The sequence below is a fragment of the Hirundo rustica genome, chromosome 17 (assembly GCF_015227805.2).
Source record: "Hirundo rustica isolate bHirRus1 chromosome 17, bHirRus1.pri.v3, whole genome shotgun sequence".
NCBI lineage: Eukaryota > Metazoa > Chordata > Aves > Passeriformes > Hirundinidae > Hirundo > Hirundo rustica.
The window spans coordinates 7,690,219-7,714,728 of record NC_053466.1 but is presented as its reverse complement, the minus strand read 5'-3'; the positions used below and the strand labels follow the sequence as shown (position 1 = coordinate 7,714,728).

Sequence of the window (24,510 nt, the reverse complement as noted above, 5' to 3'; positions counted from 1 at the left end):
AAGCAGAAGCTGAGCCACTGTACCTTCCTCTAGACATGGCTCAGGACTGTGCAAGCCCTGGGATGCCAATTACAGAGCTCTCCATCACACGTGCCTCTGGTGGGAAGGATGTGGAAATGACCTGGGGGGAGGTGGCACTTGGTGACCCTGCTGTGAAGGGAGCCTGTGACTGTGCAGATGAAGCTGTTAGGAAGGCTGGCTGTCAGCAGCAGCCCTGGCTGTGCTCTCTGCCGGGAATGCTGGAGTGTGCCTTCTCCCTTTTGCTCTCTGTGCCAGGAAGCTGCAGGGAGCGTGGCCAAGCAGGGCTGTGCCTGGGACCTGTCCCTTTGTGCCCACCTGTGGGAAGGGCCAAGTGCCTAAGCGAGAGGAGGTGTGTGCCACTGCTGCCAGGGCAGGGACCGGCCTCTCCTCCAGCCCTTGGCCCTGCCCCAGGGGCTGTGCGAGTCCCAGTCCGTGTCAGCGTGCGAGGCTCAGGCAGAAGGAGCGGCGCACCCTGACCTGCTGCCATCCCCGTCTGCCCCGCAGGACCATGAGAAGCAGTACGTGGGCTTTGCCACTCTGCCGAACCAGGTCCACCGGAAATCCGTGAAGAAGGGTTTCGACTTCACCCTGATGGTTGCAGGTGAGACTGCCCGTGGATGGAGGTGGCTGGGCCACATGGTGGCTGTGTGGAGGGAAACAGCTCTTCTCACTTCCCTTAGGGGCTCCCATAGTGCCTGGATCCTCCCCTCCCTCTGTTCTGGTCCTTGCTTTGCTCCCCAGCCCGTGGCAGTTCCCCCAGGAGGAGCAGACCCTCCTGACCCCTCACAACACACTCGAGCAAGATTTTCCTCCAACAGTGACTGCTCTGGGTGGTAAAGGCAGGGTCAAACAGGGACCAAGGGAAAGGAAGTAGAGGGAGAATGAGGGAGCTGGGAAATCACATTTGTACAAGGATTGAGACATTTAGCAGCAAAAGTCTTTCCACTGCTGGAAAAACGTAGTGCCAATGAACAGCTCCTGACAGCTCGTCTCTCTCACTTCCTCTGGCTCAGGATTCAAAGCCTTGTTCAGAGTTTCATTTGTTAGTCAATTAGTGGGTCACGTTGCTTGCTTTTTCCTCCTCCCCTTTGCACTGTCAATTAGGAGAGTCGGGTCTGGGCAAATCCACGCTGGTGAATAGCCTGTTCCTGACAGACCTCTACAAAGACAGAAAGCTCCTCAATGCAGAGGGTAAGTTGGGGTGAATGGGACTCCTCCTGAGGACTAGAACTTTGGTTCCTTGCTTCAGCAGCAGCTACAAGCTTGGCTGGATCCCAGCCCTCTGTGGCTCTGCTCTCCTTTGTGTCTGCTGAGGCACTAGAATAGAGTAAAAATGGTTTGGCTGTAGGGCTCTTCTGTCCTTTGAAGGGAAGATGGGGCTGCAGAGCAGCACTAGCCCTTTGGGATGAGATATTGAGAGTTGTTTTTTGTTCTTGGATGGCGGAGTGTGGTAAGGATGCCCCTTCCCCAGTGACTGGACAAACTGTTGGAGCAGCTGGGCTACAGGCACTTCAGAGGTTTGTCTGTCTTGGAGTCTGTCTGCCTGCTGCTGGCCTCCTGCAGTACCACCCCCTTGAGGCTCCTTAGAGCACGATCTGGGGTTTTGAAACCTGTGTTACTCCCTGTGTTCAGTGATAAGAGGGAGCTGGCTTGTCATGGGTGCAATGGGGACCCCAGCATTACAGCCTGGCTTTAACTCATGTGCTCCTGTTCAAAGAGAGGATCAACCAGACAGTGGAGATCATCAAGCACACGGTGGACATTGAGGAGAAGGGTGTCAAGCTGAAGCTGACCATAGTGGACACACCGGGCTTTGGAGATGCTGTTAACAACACCGAGTGGTGAGCAGGGCACTGCTGCCTTCCTTTTTGTCCTTGACCTCACAGTCATTAGGAGACAGGAGACACTACTGACGGTTTTGTTTCGATTGAATTGCCCTTCCCAGCTGGAAGCCCATCACTGACTACATTGACCAGCAGTTTGAACAGTATTTCCGTGATGAGAGTGGCCTGAACCGGAAGAACATCCAGGACAACCGAGTGCATTGCTGCCTTTACTTCATCTCTCCCTTTGGGCACGGGTGAGAGCCCCACACTCTAGGCCTGGGGGGTGACTCAGTCCAGAGGGAAGACCCTTGTGCCCCAGGATTGCCCTGCAGCAGCTTGTACACTGCCAGGGCTGTTGGCACAGGAGAGGAGCTGTCTGGATGTTCTCCCTCTGCCAAGCATCACAGCACTCCCTTCCCCTCACTGGCAGGACAGACTGCCTGTGAACAGGCAGAGCAGATCTCCCTCAGGCCCTATAGCCTGATTCGAAATTCAGGAGAAATAATGCCACGCAGACTTGCATGTTTCTATCTAGCTAAGCTGGACTGATTGTAGGAAAGGGAGTTTAAAGTTGCCTTCAGTCCCTGCCCCTTGCTGGCTCATGTGTCAGCCTAGCCTGGAGCAGCTGAAGGGGCTGTGTAGGCTGCCTGTGTCACAGGACAGCTGGAGGGAGACCCCAGGCTCTGGCCTGGGCAGTGTTTGGCCTGCAGGGGAGAAAAGACCCAGGCAGTGTCTGTATGAGACGCTCAGCAGCTAAAACTGGACACAGCTTTCCTGCAGGTACAGCCCTAGCTGAGGGCTGTCCCAGTGCTCCTGCAGGCTCTTGTGAAGCTGCTGTCCTTTTCCCTTTGTGCTGGGGGAGTGACAGAGGCTGGAGGGGGAGCTGCCCAGTGTGTCTTTGCTAACAGTGTCCCTCATCCCTGCTGCAGGCTGAGGCCTGTGGATGTTGAGTTCATGAAGGCTCTGCATGAGAAGGTCAACATTGTGCCCCTGATTGCCAAAGCTGACTGCCTGATCCCCTCCGAGATCCGGAAGCTAAAAGAGAGGGTGAGATGCTTTTTCTGTACAGAGTTATACCTGAAGTAGTGGCAGGGATGAGCTGAGGAGGGAGGGGAGATAGAGAAATGTGTTTATGTGTCTGTACAGCGTGTTTATGTGTGTGCGTATATACACACACACACAGAGTCTCTGCACATACAGCTGCAGCTGTGCGCTGCATGGGAAGGGAAGTCAGCAGAGAGGCTGACTGTAGAAGAAACACCAAATCCTTTTGCCATCTGTAGGCTATAGCAAACCATGGTAGCATAAACAGAATAAACCCAGCATTTCTGTGTGGTTCAGTTTTACATCCTTTTGGTTTTGTCTTGCATGGACACAGATCCGGGAAGAGATCGACAAATTTGGCATTAAAGTGTACCAGTTTCCTGAGTGTGACTCTGATGAAGATGAGGAGTTCAAGCAGCAAGACAGAGAGCTGAAGGTAAGGAATCCGCTCAGCAGGGCCTGGGGACTCAGGCTCGCGGGTATGTGGGTGAGTCCAGAAGGAGCCAGAGCTGCCCTGCTTGTGCTGAGGGCCTGTGCTGCTGGTGCCCAGGGAGCAGCCTTGGCTCATGTGGTGGATGGGCTGGAGAAGGTGCTGATGTCCTTGCTGGTGCCGTGAAGTCAAGTGTGGCATGAACCCACGGCCCTTCTGCTCTCCCTCCAGGCAGTGTCAGTCTTGCCTCCATCTGCCCCAGCCTGTGTGTTTAAGATGAAAGCTGGGTTGAACAGCAGCTCTGAGCACCTGTTTCTGGGTGATGCCATCAGCAAGGAGGAGAGATTTGTGAGTGATTAGGCACTGCTGTGACACATTAGCTGCACTGGGGGACACAGCATGATCATACAGGCATAGCTGGAGGCCCCAGCAGCCCAGTCCTCACCGCCTCCCGAGCCTGTGTGTGCATGCAGTACGGCCTTGTTTCTCCTGTCAGAGGGGCACGAGGGGCTTTGAGTCCCTTCTGAGCAGAGAGGAGCACAGCCTGTACATTCCTGCTCATTGTCCCACTTGCTTGGTGTCCCAGCCTCTTTGCTCTGGCTTCCTTGTAGAGCTTCCCCTTAATGAAGGGATGCAGCACCTGCAGAGACACAGCTGAGGTCAGGCTGGGAGCTCGGCTGCCTGTAGACCCCAGTGCTTCAGGCTTTTCTCTGCAGCTGGGTTGTGATGCCCTGCTCTGTGGCACACGTGGATGTCCCTGTGCCTTTCCTACCAGCACCTTCCTCCTGCTGTTCTGCTGTTCCTGAGTGTGGCCCCTGCTGAAGGGATGGTGGGCAGCTCGGGGCCTGGCTCAGCGGTGCCTCTCGTTCCAGGAGAGCGCTCCCTTTGCCGTCATCGGCAGTAACACCGTGGTGGAGGCGAAAGGCCAGCGCGTCCGTGGGCGGCTCTACCCCTGGGGCATTGTGGAAGGTAAGCCTGGGAGCACTGGGAGGAGGGGCAGGCAGGGATGGGGCAAGGACACACAGGCATTTCCAGCAGGGGAGAGCTGGGACCGCCGGTGCCACCTTGGGCACATGGCAGGGGACGTGGTAAGGTAGAGACGGAGGCAGCAGGACTGGCTCAGGAGGTCTGTGTTAGTGGGATGTCAATCACCCTCCCATTGCAGGTGAGGACGAGAGGCTCCAGTGTGCGTGGATGAATGCCTAAGCTTCAATGTGCACTAGGACATGGCTTCCTAATAAGCAGGGGAGGCTGGGCATTGCCTGTTTATTTTCTGGGAAGAAGCTGTTGCCCTCAGCCAAACAATCAGAAACACTCGTGTACTCCCTCCTCTGCTGCTGCTCCTGGAAGTGCTGGAATTGCTGGGCTGGAGGCTGTGCCAATGCACAGTGTTTGTCTCCAAGTTTCTTCCTTTCTAAAGGGAAAAATTTCATAAAGCCCTTAGGCAGAATAACCCTGGAATGGCTTTTGCTGCTGTTGCTGATTTGCCCTTGATGGTTTGTTGCTTTAAGACCTTGTAGCTTTAGATCCCAAAAGCTTGTGTGTTCACTCATGGGCTGGTGCTGGCTGCTTGGGCTGCCCAGCTATTGGCTCTGCTCCCTCCATGGCTCCAGAGGGGGCTGTGCCTGTTGGATGCTGGCATTTGGCAGTAGGATCAGCTCTGTGAACCCCTGTGCCTGATACAGCTGGTTTTCCCCAGCCCTGCAGAGAGGCCAGAGGAGATCATCACAGCAGCACAGTGCTTCCCACAGCGCTGTCTGGAGCCAGGCTCCCCATGGCAGCAGCAGCTCTTTCAGCTCTCCATTGCCTGCTCTTGACTTTGTCCCTCAGGGGTTGATTTTTTCTACAGGCGCCTTTTGATAAGTCCTAAATTCTGATAAGACAAGCAATTTACCTCCAGCAGCAGCTGTGCTCACTGTGGTTATAAAAGTGACATCCCATGTACATGGGATCCTCTCTCAGGGCTGTGCTCTATGTGCTCAATTAATCCTTACACAGAAGGAGTCCTGGGAACACAGTGCCTTCAGCCTCAGCGTTGAGAAGTGCAGGGCACCACGGAGGCATGTGCCAGGGGGACAGGGGACGATGAGGAAGGAGCCCTGGGGTGGGGTTTTAGTCCAGGGTGTGTGTCCAGGAGCTGAGAAGGGGCTCCCTGGAGAGGCCTGGTGAGGAGTGATATCCAAGCCCTGTCCCGTCGTTGCTCCCACAGTGGAAAACCAGGCACACTGCGACTTCGTGAAGCTGCGGAACATGCTGATCCGGACACACATGCACGACCTGAAGGACGTCACTTGCGACGTCCACTACGAGAACTACCGAGCTCAGTGCATCCAGCAAATGACCAGGTGGGTCCCCACCTCTGGTGGGAGGGGTCTGTCACCCTCTGTGGAGCTGGGGCTGCTCTCACTACAGCTCATTGTCAGGAGGCTGTGGATCTGCTGGGGACTTGCTGGGCTGCAGCCTCCAGGAATGGCACTGGGAACTAAAATAGCAAATCCAAGCATGTTTCCCACAGCCTGAACCCAAGGCAGGAATGCTTCTGAGAATCCACATTCCTGCCTCAGGATTCCCCATGCAGATATAGAGAAATAGGCCTGGAGATTCTTTTGAAGAGCTGTTCTAGCAGTGGAAGAAATACATCCAGCCCAGTAAAACGGGATAAACCGTCTCTCTGGTGAATGATAGCTGTGTGCATTGCTGAACAGGAGTGCATTCTGTGGTCTGCAGTTATGTCTAAACAATAACACAACCCTTGGGATGCTGCTGTTCCTCAGACAATGGGGCCCAGGCAATTAGTAAGACAACACATCTCCAGAGATTTCTCTGCTTTGTCTTCCCTTTGCATTTGATGCTCTGTGGTTTTAGTCAGAATGATGAGAAAACAGAAGAAAGAACACTCACAGGCCTCTCATTGGAGACCTCTATTTTTCTTTCTCCCTTCCATGACTGATACACTGGTGAAAAAAATTGGGTTTATGTAGGTCTTGGCTCCTCTGTTGTGAACCATTCCCTTCACTTCCTGCCAGCCCTGGCTGGGTCGCTCTGTGCTGCCACGTTGCAGAGCAGAATGGCTGTGCTGCAGCAGGAGCAGTCCTGCATGTGTGCTGACGTGCAGGTTGGCACATTCTCCTGACACACACTGTATCCCAGGACTTTTGCATAGCAGACAAGCCTGTTTTTTTCAGCAGCAAGTCTATGGAGTCCCAAAATAACTATGTTAAATGCTAGAGCTGGGTGAGCAGTGTCACAGCTGCTATTTAGGTAGGCTGTGTGTCTATTAAAAGAAGAGCACAGTGTAAAAGTGGCTGCTATGTCTAGAGAAAGCTTCAGTTTGGTAGAGTTTCTCACGCCATGATTAGTTCCTTGCCAGTGAGCAAGTTTCATAAAACCAGCACAGGGCCATTTCTAGAGTTGTTTTGGCAGGAGATCCTAAGAGCCCAGGCTGGAATTGTCTCAGTAATGGGCCAGTGGTGACTCCAAGTGGTGAACACGTGCAAGTGGCCGTTGAAGTTCCAATTTCAGCCCGGACTTCTTTGGCTACTACAGTTCCCTCCTCGTGCACTGACAGCTCCTGTCTTTTGAAAGAAAATCACCTCCTTCCTGTGCCCCCCTACCTGCAGTCACGGGCACCCCAGCCCTCTGAGCAATGCTGCTGTGCCTGTCCCATGCCTCCCACCTCCTGAGCAGGAGGTCTCATTCTCCATCCAGATGCACGCCACAGCCCTGGGCTGGATTGCCCTGTGGCCCTCCACCTGGCTGGGTGTGTGATGCTGCCTTGCTGGTGGCTGTGCCATGGGGAGTGCCAGTCACTGTGTGGTGACAGCACAGCCTGTCGTCCTGAACCACGAGTGACTGCTCCTACCTCCTCTCTCTGTCTCTCTAGCAAGCTGACTCAGGACAACAGGATAGAAAGCCCCATTCCTATCCTGCCTCTCCCAACTCCAGACACCGAGACAGAGAAGCTGATTAAGATGAAGGATGAGGAGGTGAGTACCATTTCTGCCTGGGAGTTGGAGCTGAAGTCCCAGCAGTTTCTCCAGGGTTGCCCCATAGAGGCAGCCCTGACACTTCCCCCTCCTGTGTCCCCGTGTCAGCTCCTGGGGTGGGGGACAGGGTGTGAAATCTGTGGCTTTCTCTGCCCGGGAAACACAGCTCCATCCCACCTCAGACACAGGTGCCTCTGTGCTCAGGCAGGAGTTAAACTCCCTGAGGGATCCCCTTGTCAGCTCCAAGGGGCTGCCACAGTGTGGATCCACCGGTCCCTTTCTCACTCTCTCCTCTGTGTCTCCTGCAGTTACGGCGGATGCAAGAGATGCTGCAGAAGATGCAGCAGCAGATGCAGGATCAGTGAGAGGCAGGTACCCGGAGGGCAGAGGGGATCCCCCAGTGACCATCTGAGACCTGGCAAGAGCTGTGAACGTTTAGAAAAGGTTTCCTATTGTGTAGAGACTTGTGGGCAAGAGCTGCACCCGCACCCTCTAATTTATTAGCAGCAGTGCTGGCTTTTTGACCAGCTGGATTGTGGAGGAGGCTGTTCACTTAACAGTTTACTGTTGTTTATTTCTTTTTTAATAATTATTCTTTAATTTCTTTTTTTTTTTTTTTTTTTTTTTTTTTTTTTTAAAAGAAACTAGCCTGGGATGTCTCTAAGGCATCCTAAAAAATAAGAAAAGAAAAAGATCCCCCTTTCCTATGTACTAATCTCTTGTTTGGGAATGCTCTGGTATTTAAAGTCCTGGTTTCTCCGGTGTACAAATTATAGAGTATCTATGTCAATGCACGTAAGTGTTTACTCCCAAGTGAGGTGCTGTGCCCCTGTCCCTGTCCCCCTTGTCTGGGGCCAGCACGAGCATTGTAAAGCAGCCATACCCTCCTGTGAGTTTGATCTGCACTGCTTGGGCTTCTCAGCCTGGGGACAGTGCTGGCCCGGAGAACTGGGGCTGGGAGTTTGTGTGCACTGACCTGCTCAGGAGCCCTGATGATTGCCTGGTATCCTGTGCAGGCTTTTATGGGTTTTTTGTTTAGTTGGTTGGTTTTGTTCTTCCTATCAAGGAAACTCCAGGATATTTGCACTGAGCAGCAAGAGACTGAGTGCCTCGAGGCTGGTTAGACAAAAACTGTTCTCATTTACGTCTTTCTGGCAGAGAGGTTGTGTTGTTGACTATTGCCTGCAAGGACGTGATGGGAGTGAGCACCTTCTCTGCCACGGTTTCCTCCCACAGCAGGCTGGAGGTACTGGTAGGGGAACCCTAAGGCCCTGCAATAGCTGGGTGAGGGTGTTTCATTGGTATAGCACTCCTCAGCAGCTGCAGTGTTTCCTTAATGTCTGCTCTGAAAAGCACTGTGGCATCCAGAGCACTTGGCCAAGACTGCTTTGGAGGGGGTAGAAACCCTAGGGCTGAACTCCAACCCCAAATTCTGACCCATCCCCTATCCCCAGGCTTTGCAGTCCCACAAGCACATTGCTGGCTCCCAGCTTCTCCTGGGGGAAGGGGCAGTTTCTGTAGGCCATACCCGAGATCTGCAGGCAGTCTGTGTGGGCTGTCATCGAGTGGGGCTGAGCACAGCACAGCCCAGCAGGCTTGGCACTTGCTCCCCTGCCTTTCCCCCAGGCACTCAGCCCCTCTCCCCCTCCTTATTTCTTGGCTCTTCCTGCCCTAGTGCTGGGAAGGCTGGTGGGTCTGCTGGGCAGAGATAAAAGCACTCTTTGGGCAGCAGCTCCTGTCCTGTCCTTGCTTCCTGCAGTATTTTTAACTCGAGTCCAGCCACAGCAGAGCCCTGCAGTGTGATGTGCCGGGCAGGGCTCGCCAGCAACACTGCCACGCTCACAGGAGTCTGGGCTGTTGGAGGGAGAGACACTCAGCTCTTCCCTCTGGCTCCAGGGAGTGCAGCCATGGGCTGGGCCCTTCTGCTCCTTGGCTAACTCCTCTGTCCCCTTTCCCCTTTTGTATCTGCTTCTCCACCCCTGGCTCTCCCCAGCAGATCTCCCTGGGTAGGAAGCACAGTGTTGGCCAGGAATAGCCAGGCCCTACATTCTGTTACTGGGCTCTGCATTTGTCTGATTCCTCCCTGAGTCCCAGCCAGGGTTTGTCCACATGGTGAGTAGGTTGGCTGGTTCCAGTTATTCACTGTACAGAGCCTCTGCTTAGCCAGAGCATGGGCTGTAGGGGCAGGGGAGAAACCCTGGCCCTGTGTGGAAGGACAAAGTAAGAATGGAAGCCCTTTGACAGAACTCTGCAAGCTGGGCAAGAGCAGTGTTCAACAATGTTTGGTTGTTTGTTTTTTTTTCCATGCTCCCCTGTTTTGGGCTTGTAAGTGGCAGTGCCATCCCAGGAGAGCAGAAGGATTCATTCTGACTTCAGTAATGAGGGACCAAGGCACCTGAGAGGAAGTATAACCCTTCTTTGCATGATGTGCTCACTTGAGCAGTGGAGTAGCCTGAAACAGGAGCTTCCTCCAGGTTTTCCAAAAAGATGAACAGCTGAGTTCTCGGCTTTGTCTGTGCTAGCATAAAAGGAAACATTTTGAAGTAGCTGTCCCCTCTTTTCTTACACTAATCTTGGTGAGGAGGATGTTCTCTCACAAATGAGCCCTGTCCACATGGAGATTTTCCTCTTTCAAACAGATTCATTCCTAGAAGATAAAAGATCTTTTCCCTTTAGCACGGACATGGAGCAGCTGACACCTTTCATGCTGGGCTGTGCACAGAGGTGCTGCTGAAAGCACAGGGTGCCCTGGTCACAGGGTTGCTGGGGGTGGCTCTGCCCATCCCTCCAGGTGGGGAAGTCTCCATCAGCTCAGTGCACGTGCCTCCTACATCAAGGCAATGGTCACAAGGCCTCTACAGAGAGCTGAAGCCTTTGGCTACCGGCTGGCAAAGATGGTTCAAGCTGCACTTAGGAAAAGACACACAGGAGTGAGGCACCAGAGATGGCTTCTACAGAGAGGTGGTACCACTGAAATCGTGTCTCTGTGTAGGAGGTTCCCCGCCCTGAATGCCAGAATTTAGGGACTGCTTGGAAAGGGATTAGAGACTGATTTTGGGGGACATCAGGGGTTCAGATTCAGGCCTGGAAGGTGGAATCTGTTTATTTAAGGAGTGTGTTGTACTGTGGCGTCAATTCTCACAGGAAGTGGAGAAGAGACTCCTGAACACAGGGAGCTTGGCCACGTGGCTCTGGCAGTGAGAAGTGTGGATAGGAAAGTAAATTACCACCTCCCCTCAGGCAGCCCTCCACAGCCTCACATGCAATCCCTGCACCCCCTGGCACATTCCCATGCCTCTGCCAAGCTTTGCCCTGCTGAGTGAGTGTCTGCAGGGATGGTGTCCCACTCCACAGCTATCCCAGGCTGCAGCTGAGGCTGTTGGTACACCCTGGCCCCCGTGCCTGACAGGATGGATCCATGGCATGAACTCCTTGTGTGCCACTGCTGTGCTGGTCCTGCCTGTGCAGTCCTTGCTGCATCCTTGCATGCCTCCCCTCGAAGGAGGGGCTCCCGCTCCTGGTGCTCTGCCATGGCATTCCCTGCTCCTCCTCACAAACTGCTCTGCTTTAATGCTGGCTTGCTCCTGCCATGCACCTTCCTCACCCCTGCTCCATTCCTAGGCTCTATGTTTCCTGTCTATCTGTTGGGTTATTATAATTATATTTTTTTGTAAATTTCTGTTTGAACTTTTTGTCATTGTGAACAAAGAAAATGAAACCTTTTAAACATATCCATTTTATTAAATGATTATTGTTATTATTATTAATGTTTACTACCTGAATTGATCAGTGAAATAAATACATTCAAAAATCCAACTTCTTTCTGTTTAATTTTCAGCCCACTTGGGCAGCATTGGTGACACATTATGGGCAAGAGAGAGCAAAACTGACCCTGTTTCTCCTTTTATCTAATTCAGTCAGAGCAGGTTTCAGACAGGCTTCCTGCACAGGATTTCTGGCCTGTTTATTCCAGAAGTTAGCAAGATGATCTTGAAGGTTCTTCTATATTCAAGCTTCCCCTAGAAGTGGTGTCTAAATCATGAGTGGTCAGCTGGGCAAGATCCAGTCCCAGGAAATCCAGTTTGTAAGTAGCCAGGAGAGCATTCCCAAGTCCGTGCTGCATGCAGAGCCACAATGGTCTGGCTCTAGGTCAGCTCTGTGCCTGAACACCTGCCTGTGAATAAACACAGCACCAAACACATGGGACGAGGTAGGTTTGTGGAACAAACTTACCCTGTGGTTGTCGAGCTGTTCCCGAGTGGAGAGCAGGCTCTGCAGGAAGAACTGGGTTCGTTTGTTAGCCTAAGATCTCTTTCCCACTCTGCCTGGCCACCACAGTGAAACAACCGGAATTATCTGCTCCAATTTTGTAGAAATTTAAGGTTTAATTGTTTTCTTTAGAGCACAAAAATTTTCCCTTGGTTAGGGCCAGATTCTGCCATTTCTTGCACCCTCAATTCTCTTAACATGAGCATATGCAGGACATTCATCTTTTCTGTTCTCTAGGATGTGCACAGTACAATGTAACAGAGGTGAGTTCAATGGGGCAACAGTTTCACAAGGTGATTCTGGTGGCCTTAGGCCAAGGAGTGTAGTGTCTGCCTGGTCAGGCTGATGGCAGAGAAACGTCTGTGCAGATGCCATGGCCATGGGAAGCTGTGATTCTGCCTGAATGTAGTTTTGACTCTTGGACTCACCTGTTGAAGTATTTGTGTAATGCAGCCTCTGAGTGAAGCGTGTGGTCAGTCTTTCTCTGCAGCTGCACTTGTCAGGGGCTGTGGGCTCCCGTGGCAGCCTGAGGAGCAGTTCCTCAGAACACTGTCTTGCCCAGTCTGTTGGCCTTCCAACTAGTGAATCCAACTAGTTTTATTTTGATGTAGACAGTGAAATGCCTAGAGTCATATTTTACCCCTATACTGATCATGAGAGGATGAAAGTGTGTGAAAAATCTTTCTCTGGAAAATGGAAGGACTGGAAGACCATGTCTGTCAGCAGATCTTTCGCTAGTAAGTAGTAGATTTGTGTCACTGCTTCAAGGGAAACCTGAGGCTCAGCACCCAGAAAATGCTAGGTGTCACTAATGCCAAGTTTTCCTGATGAGATGGGAAACCAAAGGTCACAGTGCTCAGGGTACAAACCAGCAACATCACCTTCCAGTCTGAAGTGCATTTTGAGTTCCTGTGCCATTGGGACTTTGTGACATTTCTGCTGGGCTGAGCCTGTGGGCCCAGAATCACAGTTCTCAGTACCGACAGCAGCTCCCATTTCTGGGAAGCCTTGCCCAGTGAAGCCTCAGCTTCCGGTGGCATGCAGCAGACTTGCAGGAAGGCCTCATGTGGGAGGTGTCCCTGGATGAGCCTGACCCTTATCTTGCCAGCCAGCTGCAAGGGGGTTATCCGGGAGCGCAGCTATGCGCGCACTCTTGCACTGGCCGGACTGCCTCGAGACGGTTCTCTTGTGTTGTAAAGCCAGCCAGAAAGCAAGGATTGAACTGCTCCGGTAAGTCAACAATGCTACTTTCTACTCTTTATTTTTATTTTTAATTGATTGACTGTTCCAATTTGTCAAGCACCTGCCTTGTTGCAGGTGTGTGTAGTTGTTCTCCTGGAGAAGTTACAGCAGCTCCTGTTCTGCAGTTGCATGAGACTAATGTAAAAAGCCTCGTTGGCCATGTCACCCAGCAGAGGTGATTATTCACCTGCTGAAGCAGTGTCTAGCATGAAAAACTCCACTGGACTCCATCCTCAGTGGTCAGCACCCTCTCTGCAGCCAAAGACTCTTTATCACTTCTTTTCAAGGCTGGAAAGGCAATTTTTTACTCGTGGTAACAGTAAATTTATTTCTGAATCTCCTCTTGCAGTTTGCATGAATGAAACTTTGCTTACAGATGTAATCCAGAGCTATGATAAGGCATGAGAAATTTCATATTCTAGTTTTTGATTCCTTGACAGAAATTTTCTTGGCTACCTTGATAATGCACCTCCAGTAATGCTGAAAACACAAGCAGCTCTTGTATACTTCTGAGAACTAGTGAAAATGTATTTGATGTCTGCAGCTAAGCCTTCCAGTAGCCATGTATTCATATCCCACCTTTAATCCAGGGTTGGAAGACCGTGAAAATTCCTTCTCCTATAGGGAGAGACCAAGAATTTGCTCTCTTTTAACTCTGTTCTTTTCAGAGCTCTCATGTCTCCAGTGGAAGACACCAAATTCACCCAACTTTAGAAACTCATCCTCAGAACAAAACAACAAAAGACCTCGGCAGTGGTGTCAGTCCTAGAGTGTGTGGTGTCTGGCCTCCACCTCATCCAATCTCATCAGGGAAGCGTTTCCAGGTGAAAATGAACAGTGGAATTCTCTTGTCCCTCCTTGGCTTCCTCCCACTCGTGGCACCCATATGTCCTGTGCCCTGCAAGTGCACCACCACCATTACTGACTGCTCATTGAAAAACCTGACTGTAGAAAACCTGCCCGCTGCTTTCCGTCCTTCGGCTGAAATCATCCACCTCGGTTCCAACAGGCTCACCTCTATTCCCAACGGGCTCTTTGACAACCTGAGGAGCCTCCAGGTGGTCTACCTGCAGGGCAACCCTTGGGAATGCACCTGTGACATCCTCTACTTGCGCTCCTGGCTCCAGTGGCAGCAGAACCGCAGCCTGTACAGGGATGTGAGGTGCAGCTCCCCGGAGCACCTGCAGGGCCGGATCATCGCCTACCTGACAGAAGATGAGATCGTCTCCACGTGCCAGCACTGGTACTGCAGCCTGGCTCTCCTCTCTCAGCTCTCTCTCTTCATCCTCCTGTTCCTTCAGGGGATCTTGGTTATCTTCATCATTATCTACCTGCAGAAATTTCGGAGAATGACCGCTGAAGCCCGGAGCACCACCCGAGAATTAGACCAGCATTATGTATCTTCTTCGATAAACCCCTCCAACAATGATTAACATCACAAGACAGAAGAGCCCCCTCCCTTTGGGGGATGCTGTGCCAAAGTCCTGTAGTTTGTGATACCCAGAGGGGACAATTCAGTACAGCATCTAATCCTGACTGCAGTCTGAAGCAGGACTTGAACTGGTCAGACACTTGCTGTGTTCCTAAAGAATCAGTCTTGTGTTTATTCAATGCTTTAAATTCTTCAGCATGACCTTGACTGCTTGTCTGAGCTGGAAGTGGTTCAGTAGACTAAGGAAGTCATAAACTACAGCGACCAGAACTGACTCAAACAGCCCATAGGGGCTGCAGTGCTCCATCCCTCCCCTCCTACAGTATTCCAGCCAAATTTCCCAGGATGTTTCTGGTTGTGCTGGGTCTGGTGAGGACAGAGGTGGACAGCAAACTGTTGGAGTATTGAGCTAAGACAGTGGAGAAATAGAGTTTCCTTCTGCTACCACAGACAGCATCAAGAGCTTTGGACTAGGGATTTTGTCTTCTGCCTTGGTTTCCCAAGTAAAAGGGAAAGTAAATATCTTCTTGCTTGATGCATCTTTTCTAATGGTCTTCTGGAGGAGGTAGGACATGCCTGGAAACCTACTCATTTTACTTTATCTGCATTCTTTTTAATCTACGTTAGTTTTAATACTGACTTAAATGAGTGAGACTGGGGCCCTGAATCTTTATGAGAAATTCATCCTGAAGACAAGAATTGTCTGACTGTGCCTGTATGACATCTGGCACAAGAGATCTGTTCTTGAGAGACTCATACTGCGAACCCCACTGATGCGCTTACTGCTGTTTATGGTGCCCCTTAATTATTTTTGAAATAAAGCAAAATTGAAATAAAAGGATGCACGATGATGCAAATGGCTTATTTTTCTATTCTGCACTGGGTATCTTGCATGTTATTGTGCTCCCTGGAGTTCCTCACCCTCAGACTTTTTGCCAAGCAAAACAAATCCTGAGGGTAGGTGGAGAAATTACTGGAGTGCACGGTAAGGTTAAACTCTGGCAGCTGCTGGCTTCTACCATGGGCCAGGAGAAACAGGGAGTTTCTTCTAAAGCCACTGCGTGGATGCTGCAATGGGGAGGGCATTTGGTGGGGCCAGCAGGCTGTGAGGTGACCAGCAGGAGAATGACCTGTGCCCTTCAGCCCCCAAACCCGAATCATGGGGGCTCCATTCCCCACTCAGCTCCCACACCAATGGAGCTCGGCCACGAGAAGAGCCCTGTGCCCGGGGGCTGCGGGCAGTGGTGGAGACAGGGCAGGCTGGGGCGGTGAGCGAACACGCGGGGGAAGGTGATGGGACACGGGACAGGTGGGGACAATGGTGGGACACGGGACAGGTGGGGACAGTGGTGAGACAGGGCACAGGTGGGAATAGTGGTGGCACACGGCACAGGTGGGGACAATGATGGGACGCGGCACAGGTGGGGACAGTGGTGGCACACGGCACAGGTGGGGACAATGGTGGCACACGGCACAGGTGGGGACAGTGGTGAGACAGGGCACAGGTGGGGACAATGGTGGCACACGGCACAGGTGGGGGCAATGATGGGACGCGGCACAGGTGGGGACAATGGTGGCACACGGCACAGGTGGGGACAATGATGGGACGCGGCACAGGTGGGGACAATGGTGGCACACGGCACAGGTGGGGACAGTGGTGGCACACGGCACAGGTGGGGACAGTGGTGGCACACGGCACAGGTGGGGACAATGATGGGACGCGGCACAGGTGAGGGCAGTGACGTAGCGCCGCCAGGCGGCGCTGTCCGGCGGCCGCTGAGCGCCCCCTAGCGGCTTGCTGGCCGTTGCCCCAGACAGCGGAGCGAGCCCGTGAGGGAGGAAGGAGCTGAAGGAGCCGGTCCGGGCATTTCGAGGCCGCCTGAGGGGGAAAAAGGGAGTCTTGGGGCTTCTATGCCTTAGGCTGCTTCAGCTGGGCTCAGCTCAGCCCAGGGGGCCGCGCCAGCCCCAGACGCACCGGGTGCTCGGGGCGGTGGTGCCGATGGAGCTGAGGCGGGAAGATGGAGGCCTGTGGGTCCCCTCACGGGCCGCGCGCGGGCAGGGTCCATGGCTGACGAGGACGTTCCCCATGCTGTGTGTGCCGGGGCCAACCTGACTGAGGTGAGTGACATGGGCTCTGCCTTGGGAGTCTCCTTCCATTTCCTTGCTGTGCCCCGTGCCCCTGCAGCACTAACCCCTGTGGCGTTTGCCTGACTGGGTGTGGCCGTAAGGCACCCAAGGAAGCGAGGGTCCAGCTCAGATTTTTTCTTCTGGGGATTGCACCATGCTTTACACAATGCACCTCTTGCACCAGTATCCCCTGCAATATCACCATAGCCATGACCTCCAAGGAGAGACCCAGGTCCACCGAGGAGCCTCCTCCGTGGAAAGGTCCAAATTGGTACTCCATGAGGCCCCCACTGCTCTCAAATCTGATTTTTAAGTACAGTTCTATTTTTTAAAAAGGTTTTACCCCTGAGGAACTAACTTTCCACAGGAATAGTAAGCCCATTTTCTGACTTGTTCCTCCCCATTGTCCTTTTCTCCAGAGTCAAGATGCAGCTCTGTAAGGAAGTAGCACAAGCCGCTGTTGTCCCGTCACCCCTTCCTTCTCATTCCTATTGGTCAATTATACTGATATTTTAGTATTTTATGCATGTTGTTGAAGTCTGTTTCCTTTATTAATACACGCAAGAGATGTGGAAGACCCTTTGCTTGCCCAAGACTTTGCAGAGTGTACTGGCGTGACAAAACGAATCCCCAGGTTTGCCTGCGGATCCTTACCTGAATTTATCTGGGTTAGAGGATGCTGCTGGTGCATGTGGGCAGTACTGACGGGCACAGCTGCTGGGAGAGGCTGGACTAGGAGCAGGCACAATCCCAGCCCTGTGACTGCTTAGTCTGTTAACACTGCCATGGGGTGCCGGAAAACCTTCAGGGCTCAGTGTGTCCAGTGAGACAGAACTACTGCTGACTCTGGTTTTGCTTTCCTGGGCAGGCAGTAGGGCTCCTGACTCCGTATCATTAAGTCTTGGCACGTGGAAGTTAAAAAGCCTTTTTGGCATTATTTACACCTGTGAAAAATGTGACCAGCCATGGCACTGTGATAATGAATTGCACTAGATGCAGAGTGATTTGTGTGCTATGGCAGCATGTCTAATCCATAAATCTAGAGCCTGCATATCTTGCCTTCTCCTGGCTCAGGAATCTGCATGTCACAGATGGTTTCTTGCTCTGCTACCCAGTGCAGGATCTGCTGCGATGTCGTTGAAAGGAGAGCTGGATTTCGTTCTGAAGGGAGACACTGTCCAAGAATGCACAGATGCTTTGAAGGGGAAGTAGCAGTGAAATATGGCAAAGATAAACACAAGCTATTAAGCCGCTTTGCAAATAATTTTCTAGTACCAAGGCCAATCCAAACCCATGGCATGCAGGGTTGGGCTGCCAGGCCTGCTGGACAGTCTACTGCCTTGCCAGAGGCTCAGATGCTTCCAAACAGCTCCTTGCTCTGAAAGTTAGCAGGATAAAGAAGCCTGAGAAACCGGACCAAGGTGCTTGCAGAGCTCCAAACTTGAGGGGTGTAAAAAGCAGGTCAGTACTTCCTAAGTGAAAGACCAAATGGCTGGTAGCTGGTATTGGGGAAGACACACTGCTTTTTTCTTCTTCCAAAGGCCTTGTTTCTCAGTTATCTTCATGGTGACTTCTGCATGTTTTGCAGAGAAAAAGAAAGCTTGAAAGCAAAGCAAGCTGATTTTGGAGCCTAGAGAATTGTAACCCATAGTTCCACATTCCCTGTACCATATAGTGATAGTGGTTCTGTTTTCCTTCAAGATTGCTGCAGGCCCTTGTTTACAGATTGACTGGGTCCATGTGACCCTTGGGAACCTGTCCCTGTTCTTCTGCTTACACTTTCATGGGTTCTGCACCCTCAGATGTGCAATGGAAATATCACATCTGTATGTTATGAGTAAGGTGTAGTGATTGGCTCATGCAAATGAGGAAGAGTTGTTGAGTAAGTGGGGAGAAGTTTTGTTGGGGTTTCCAGTTCTTTTGACATGTACTTTTGATGTTCTGGTATAATTTTGAACCCTTTTCTGTTCTCTCTTCGATCCTCCCCTTTTGCGGTTCCTGCCTGGCAGCTCTGGCGCACAGGGCTGTAAAAATGCGTGGGGCAGGGAGTCAGAGGTGGCAGGGAGTGGGGAACACTCGTTGTTGGAGGCCAGGCACGGGAACATGGCACCACCAATCAGGAGATGAGAAGGGCTCCACCAATGAAAGGCTGGGAATGACTGATTGACAGGCCCTGGGAGGAGCCAAGTGTGCATAGATGGGCAAAGCTGGGATCTGTGGGAGGGGCCAGAAGGACAATACGGGCTTCTCATGAATATTAATGAGGTCAGTGCAATCTCTGACTATAAAAGGCAGAGACGCCATTTTGTGAGCTGAGCCTCTGGTGTGCAGAAGGATTCACATCTCCTTGCCCTGTTCCTCCTTTGCTTTGTCATTTTAACGGATTCAAATAAAATTTTATTTACTCATTCCTGCCTAGGTTTTGAGTAGTTTATAACATGTACACACAGTCAACGACTCGTTATCACCCCCTTCAGGGCTTGGTCACTGGGACAGGCCAGTTCCATGCAGTGCTTGGAGATAGTACAGAGGAAGGAGCTGCAGAAGTGTGGCATATCCCTCTCCTGTAGTCAGAGCTGTGTGCTGTGCATGTGCCCAAATGTTCCATTGTTTACAATGCAACATTATTATTGGCTGTGAATATTAGGCTACTTGGCTTTCTCTAAACCACTAATTTCCCTTCAGGATTGAAGTATGAAGGACGTCCCAGAGAGAGTGCCGAGGAAACAGTGTTGAATCCCCATCATGAGACAGACTATCTGTCCTAGGGTACATGGGGAAAAAAACCTAGAAATTTTTAGGAGTGGCTTTTACTTTTTTTAATGTGTGTATTTACATATGAAAACAAAAGCTCCCTCAGGCTCATAGGCCTAATTTTGGAGGGCATTAATAGAGAGCACAATTTAATTTAACAGGTTTCTGCAAAAGATTAATTATCTTGGGGAAGTGCATTGAAAGCAGCAGGTTGCAGTGTCTTGTTGTGAAGATAGTGTGTGTGTGTACATACTGTATGTCTAGCTAAAGTTACATCCTCCCTGAAAGGATAGGATAGAGCACTACTGGAGGACATAAAAGATTTAAGTGGGTTTAGTCCAAAAAAACCTCCTCAAATTATCCTACAAATTAAATCTTAAAGGTTTTTTTTTTGTTTGTTTGTTTGTTTTTTTTCCTATTTCTTTATTTCCTGGTCTGCTTCTGCTCTGAAATGTTTGTGACTGTTGAGAACAGAATATACTGGGAGGTATTTCTTTGTGTTTCTACAGAGGAAGATTACCCTGAGAGTTACAAAACCGAAATGCCAGGAATACCCTCTGGATACGAAAGGGTTCAGGCTGTGTGGCTGATCTGCCATCCTCATCTGTCACAACCGATGGTCATCTCTGACCTGCCCTGTCACAGCAGTTCCGTGCCACATCACTGCCATTCCTTTTGCATGGGAGTCGCTGTGCTCACTGAAGGAGAGTTTCCTCAGAGCCACTGCAGGGCTGACAGGCGCTGGGGCTCGCTCAGGAGAGGGCAGCAAATCGCTTTCAATCTCCTGTTTGCTTTGACTAGTAAAATACACATGGCATTTGGGCCTGGGAGAGGGTGAAGGCAAGTGTGATGTGTGTCTGCCCAGAGGCTGACAGGGATGCTCCAGACTTAGTTGCAGACATTGCATCTCAAACCAGTTACTATACTAGGTTAAAAGCTCCTTTTCTGTTTGTTGCTTCAAAGCATCAGCCTGAAACAGAGGGGGGAGGAGGTGGTCATTATGATGTTGTGGCCATGATGGAAATAGGATTAGTTCTCTGGGGATCTTCAGTCTGATGAGCTTTGGAGGCTGGAAATCCATCTTTTGGGAGGTGGTAGAAAAAGCCCTTGCCATCATCACTGAGTGGTGAGAGTAGTGGGTTTTCACTGACGTGCCTGTTGGAGATGGGAAGGTGCCTGGAGTATGCGTGGGAGGTGAGTGCATTCAGAATACCCAGGGGCTGTGAGGAACGGAGGGCTCAAAATTATTTGGGTTGGCTCTGTGCATCTGTGGGACAGAAAATGCAGAGGATGAGCAGACAGCTGTGTAAGCACCATGGAATTTAAATGCCCCTGCACTGGGAGGAGCTGTGGGGAGCTGAAATCTGGATCAAAGGACTGTGAAATACCAACAACTCCTGTTAGGACTCCTAGCCCTTGACTTGGATGTCTCTCATAGGGTATGATAAGGGATGTGCCTGCATTTGGGGAGCTTTTTTCACCAGGAGCTTTTACCTCCAGCATTCTCAAGCTCACCAAAGGATTATGTGGGTGCCCACACTTGCTCTGCATCTCCATTACCTGATCTTTCAACACAGTGTTAGCAAGCTGATTTTTTTCCCAGGATGAGACTTTAATTCCCTCCCATTGATCATGGCCAAAGAAGAGAGCTCAAATGGAGATTTTATTCTAGAAACAATGGCCCCCTTATGTGCTGTGTCGTGATCTCTCTGAATGAGCCTGCTGGTGAAATGAAGGCTTTTCCCCGGGCTGTTTTGTACCTCTCACAGGTGAATCTTCACGTTAGGTCAGCTGCCTTGATTCCTGCAGGGAGAGAGAAGGGAAGTAAAATGTGAAATCTTTATTCTGTGGGGACTGAGACAAAATTACTCAGTGGGACATGGGCTTTATATTTAGCGTCCATAAATCCCCATGTGCTGCAGGGAATTTGTCCCTATTAACACCTACGAAGTGGAGGGCAATTCCCCTGTGCAGTTGTATGTGTTTTTCTGCCTTTAGACACTTCTCTCCTGGTCCAGCCCAAAGCCTCCTGCCTGGGCTGGCTGCTCACTTCCAGCCAGGCTGCTGTTGTCCTTCTTGCCTCATCCTCAGCTCTGCAGTGAGCTGCAGCCTATTCTGTTGGTACCTGCTCTTCCACACCCTTCCCACTGCTGTCGGCGTTTCCCAAGTTGTGCATAAATACAGCTTGCTGCTTTCCTGTCTTTGGCTCTCTGATGGCCGAGCTGCAGCAAACCCACCAAACTTATTCACTTGATCATCCAGTGCACGAGGCTTTGAAAGCAAGACCTTGGTGTTCTTGATGACTTCCTCTCCTGTCTTCCCCTCTTGCCACTATCCGTCAAGAATGGCATTTTAATGATCCCTTTGCTTATTTTCCTTTTTTTTCCTGAGACTTCAAAGAGCACAAGAAGCAGCATTGTCATTTCTGTGCTGCCTAAATGAAGGGAAACTCTCTCCAAGTGCTGTGTGTGGATTTCAGTGTGCAATTCCCGTGCAGTTTCCTACAGCACATCAGGTAGTGTTTTATATTCTATCCATTGCTGGATTTGAGAAAAAAAATATATACTGTATTGGTTTCTGTTTTTGAGTTGAGAGGAATAAAGAGATGCTTCCATCAGGTAGAGATGGAGAGAAGGCATTTTATTGTCTGTAATCTGAAAATATACCATGAGAGGTATTTTCCTGTGTATATATCTGAAAGAAAGCTCCTCAGTAAGTGCAGAACTCTGTGGTGGTGGTAACGCTCTGGAAGAAGTCAGCTGTGGGTAAGTCGTTCTGTGTTGCAATAATCCAGTGCCCTAATTTGTGTTCCAGATGTGCAGGGAAAAAACAATTTGAAGGTGCAACTGCTGAAAACACGTGAAACCTGAAGGCAGGGAGTGAAATCCTAGCCCTGCTCTATTGTGCCACTGACTTCAGTAAAGCCAGGGTTCAGCCTCTGCAGCGTGTGCTGGGCCGTGCACACAAACTGCCAAGAGGAATCTCTTCAAGAAGATCCAGTGCAGGGAGGCCCAGCTGTGGGGCAAGAGCACTGGATTATGCATGTCTTGGTAGTGTAACATTAGTTATGGACAGTAAGGCAAGTATTTCTAAAACCACAGAAAGCATCTGAGTCCTGTCAAAATGAAAGAAAATTGGGATGAAGGTTGGGCACTGTATTCCCTAAACTTGTTCCCGTGATTAATTAGCTGTGGAAAAATTAGCATGTAATTTCAATCCCTGTTTGTCTGTGAGTTTCCAGCATTCCTACCTTGCCTTGCCTTTATCTGTAGATGTCTTTAGGGCCCCATGTACTAGGCACTCTATGTTCCCAGGGATGGGAAATTGTGAAATCCATGTGGGATGGGAAATTATCTCAGATGTTTCCCATCTTAGAGGAAAAAAAAAAATCTGTCTTGGAAGGGATTCAGCTGACACCCAGAGCATACAACTGGTGCATTGATCTTGATGCTCACTCGCCTGCCTACTAGCAACACACTTGACTTTCTAAGTGAAAAATAGCTCTAATCCAAAAATTGGAGCTTAAGTATTTGTTAACTGGAAAACAGACATCTAAACAAGTCTGCTGATTTATATTTTTTTTTTAATCCACGTCTTAAAAATAGATGCATATACCAACTGTTCCTTGGTCATGCCAAGCTGATGGTTTCATATTAAAAAACCAGTTCACAGAATGATTTCCACCAGCTTTGTATCTTGCACAGCCAGGAGGCTCTGTCTGCTGGGGTGTCTTTGATTGCATGTGGTGAGAGCACGAACAGAAAGAGGAGGGTGGGGTAGATGGTCTTTGGTAGTGCAACCACCAGCAGCTCATGGCCTGCTGCTGAGGGTAGGTGGCTTGTGCCATGGGGCACTGTCTTCTTGAGACCATTCCCTGGGATGCTTGGACCATCAGTGGGTTCCCCCATGATCCTCATATGGGATGAAATGGGTTGCTCTCCACCTGGCAGTTTCCCCTTAGCTTCCCTGAGCCAGGAAGGTCTGACCTGAGCTCTACAAAGATGAAGGGGTTCCTGGCAGGTCTATGGAAGCATCCCCTGCTGCCTGTTCATTTGCCATTGTGAGCTGCCTGGAAAGGGTTTCCTTGCTCAGCTAAGGAAGAACCTCACTGCAGAGCTGACAGCAAACAGCCCTCAGGATGAAGTCTGTACACATAACCATGAAAAGACCAGGAGTGAGCAGAATGAAGAAGTAGGGCTGATGGGCAGTTTCCCAGCAACAAGAGCTTGATCTGGGCTGTTTACAGAGTATTTACAAATGCTGAATCAATGCCTACTGAGCTGGCCTAGCTGTCTCCTCAACAGTGTCTACAGATGGAGAATGAGGGGCAGGAATAACACAGGAGGGGGATCTGGTTACAAGCTCAGAGAGGAATGTCAGGATTCCCTTGCCTGTCTTGGCGCTCGCTTTTTGCTTTCTCTCCTCTTGCCCTGCCCTCCTACCTTTCTGGCTAATCCAGCCCTCTTTCAGAGCACAGGAGAGGAAGGCTCTTCTGTTGGAGTCACTGCACCCAAGTCAGTCTATGACAAGTTGTACATAAAACAGAAAATATATTTGAGCTGCTGCACTTGCAGTGGAGAGGAAAGCAGTAGAACTTGGGGCCTGCCATGAATACTTCATAGCAAAGCAGCTTTTTCAGGACCTTTGTAAGCAGAAGGAAAAAGCTGAAGTCTATTTTATTGAGTAGAGTTATCAAGAAACTTAATCTAGAAAGTTAACCTTGGAAGTATGCTAAGTTTGAACATCTGCAAGTGCTTTGAAATATGCGAGTGAAAAATGCTGGGCAGAAGGAGAGGATATATCTGGTTCAAAGTAGGGGCAACAGAACAGCTCCTGCCTGCAGCTGGGCTGTGCAGTAACTTCTGAAAAGCTATTTCTTTCCTTTTAAAATACATTTGACTGCACCAAGTGGCATGGTGTTCTCAAAATGTTTTCCTTGGCTTGTCCAATACCTCCTGGCTTGTGTCCATTCTCTTTTTCTTCCCTATTCTTTGCAACAATTCCATTTGAACCTCACTTTCCTTTGTTTCGGTTTAGTATTTCCCTCAAATATTTAAGGCTGTGATACTCGTCTTGAGTAGCAAGCCAAGGAATCACAGAAATGCTGTGTTAATTTCTCACCCTCCTTTTGCTACACAGTGGCTTTCCCGGGCAGATAGGTAAGCTCCCAACTTGCTCCTTGTTCTGTCCTAACAGCATGAAGGATTTGGTCTCTTATATTTTGGATGATGGGACACTTTAAAATAGCTCCAGGTACTAGTCCTCCTTTTCCCTACCTTGTGATGAACCTGCTGTTTTAGGATGTGTGAGGAACGTTATTAGTAAAATAATATCAGCTGTCTCGTAGGTCCTTCTCATCAGTGGATCTTGGGGGGTTTT

The 24,510-nt window shown here is 50.4% G+C and overlaps 2 protein-coding genes across 6 annotated transcripts in view; both read left to right on the top strand.

The window, feature by feature from the left end:
* Positions 1 to 11,123, top strand: part of SEPTIN5 (septin 5) — a 42,147-nt gene extending 31,024 nt beyond the window's left edge. For all 5 annotated transcript variants that reach the window (XM_040080450.2, XM_040080451.2, XM_040080447.2 and 2 more), the window contains exons 2-11: positions 526 to 622; positions 1,126 to 1,212; positions 1,739 to 1,862; positions 1,967 to 2,101; positions 2,777 to 2,894; positions 3,226 to 3,327; positions 4,194 to 4,290; positions 5,531 to 5,666; positions 7,205 to 7,307; positions 7,616 to 11,123. In XM_040080450.2, coding sequence (XP_039936384.2) covers positions 613 to 622; positions 1,126 to 1,212; positions 1,739 to 1,862; positions 1,967 to 2,101; positions 2,777 to 2,894; positions 3,226 to 3,327; positions 4,194 to 4,290; positions 5,531 to 5,666; positions 7,205 to 7,307; positions 7,616 to 7,672 — 969 coding nt within the window. In that variant the 5' untranslated portion in view covers positions 526 to 612 and the 3' untranslated portion in view covers positions 7,673 to 11,123. The remainder of the gene's footprint in view (positions 1 to 525; positions 623 to 1,125; positions 1,213 to 1,738; positions 1,863 to 1,966; positions 2,102 to 2,776; positions 2,895 to 3,225; positions 3,328 to 4,193; positions 4,291 to 5,530; positions 5,667 to 7,204; positions 7,308 to 7,615) is intronic.
* A 128-nt stretch (positions 11,124 to 11,251) lies between these two features.
* Positions 11,252 to 15,088, top strand: GP1BB (glycoprotein Ib platelet subunit beta). Its single transcript, XM_040080458.1, has 2 exons — positions 11,252 to 12,806; positions 13,487 to 15,088. The coding sequence occupies exon 2, from the start codon at positions 13,649 to 13,651 to the stop codon at positions 14,249 to 14,251; it is 603 nt and encodes a 200-aa protein (XP_039936392.1). The 5' UTR covers positions 11,252 to 12,806; positions 13,487 to 13,648; the 3' UTR covers positions 14,252 to 15,088.
* The last annotated feature ends 9,422 nt before the right edge of the window (positions 15,089 to 24,510 follow it).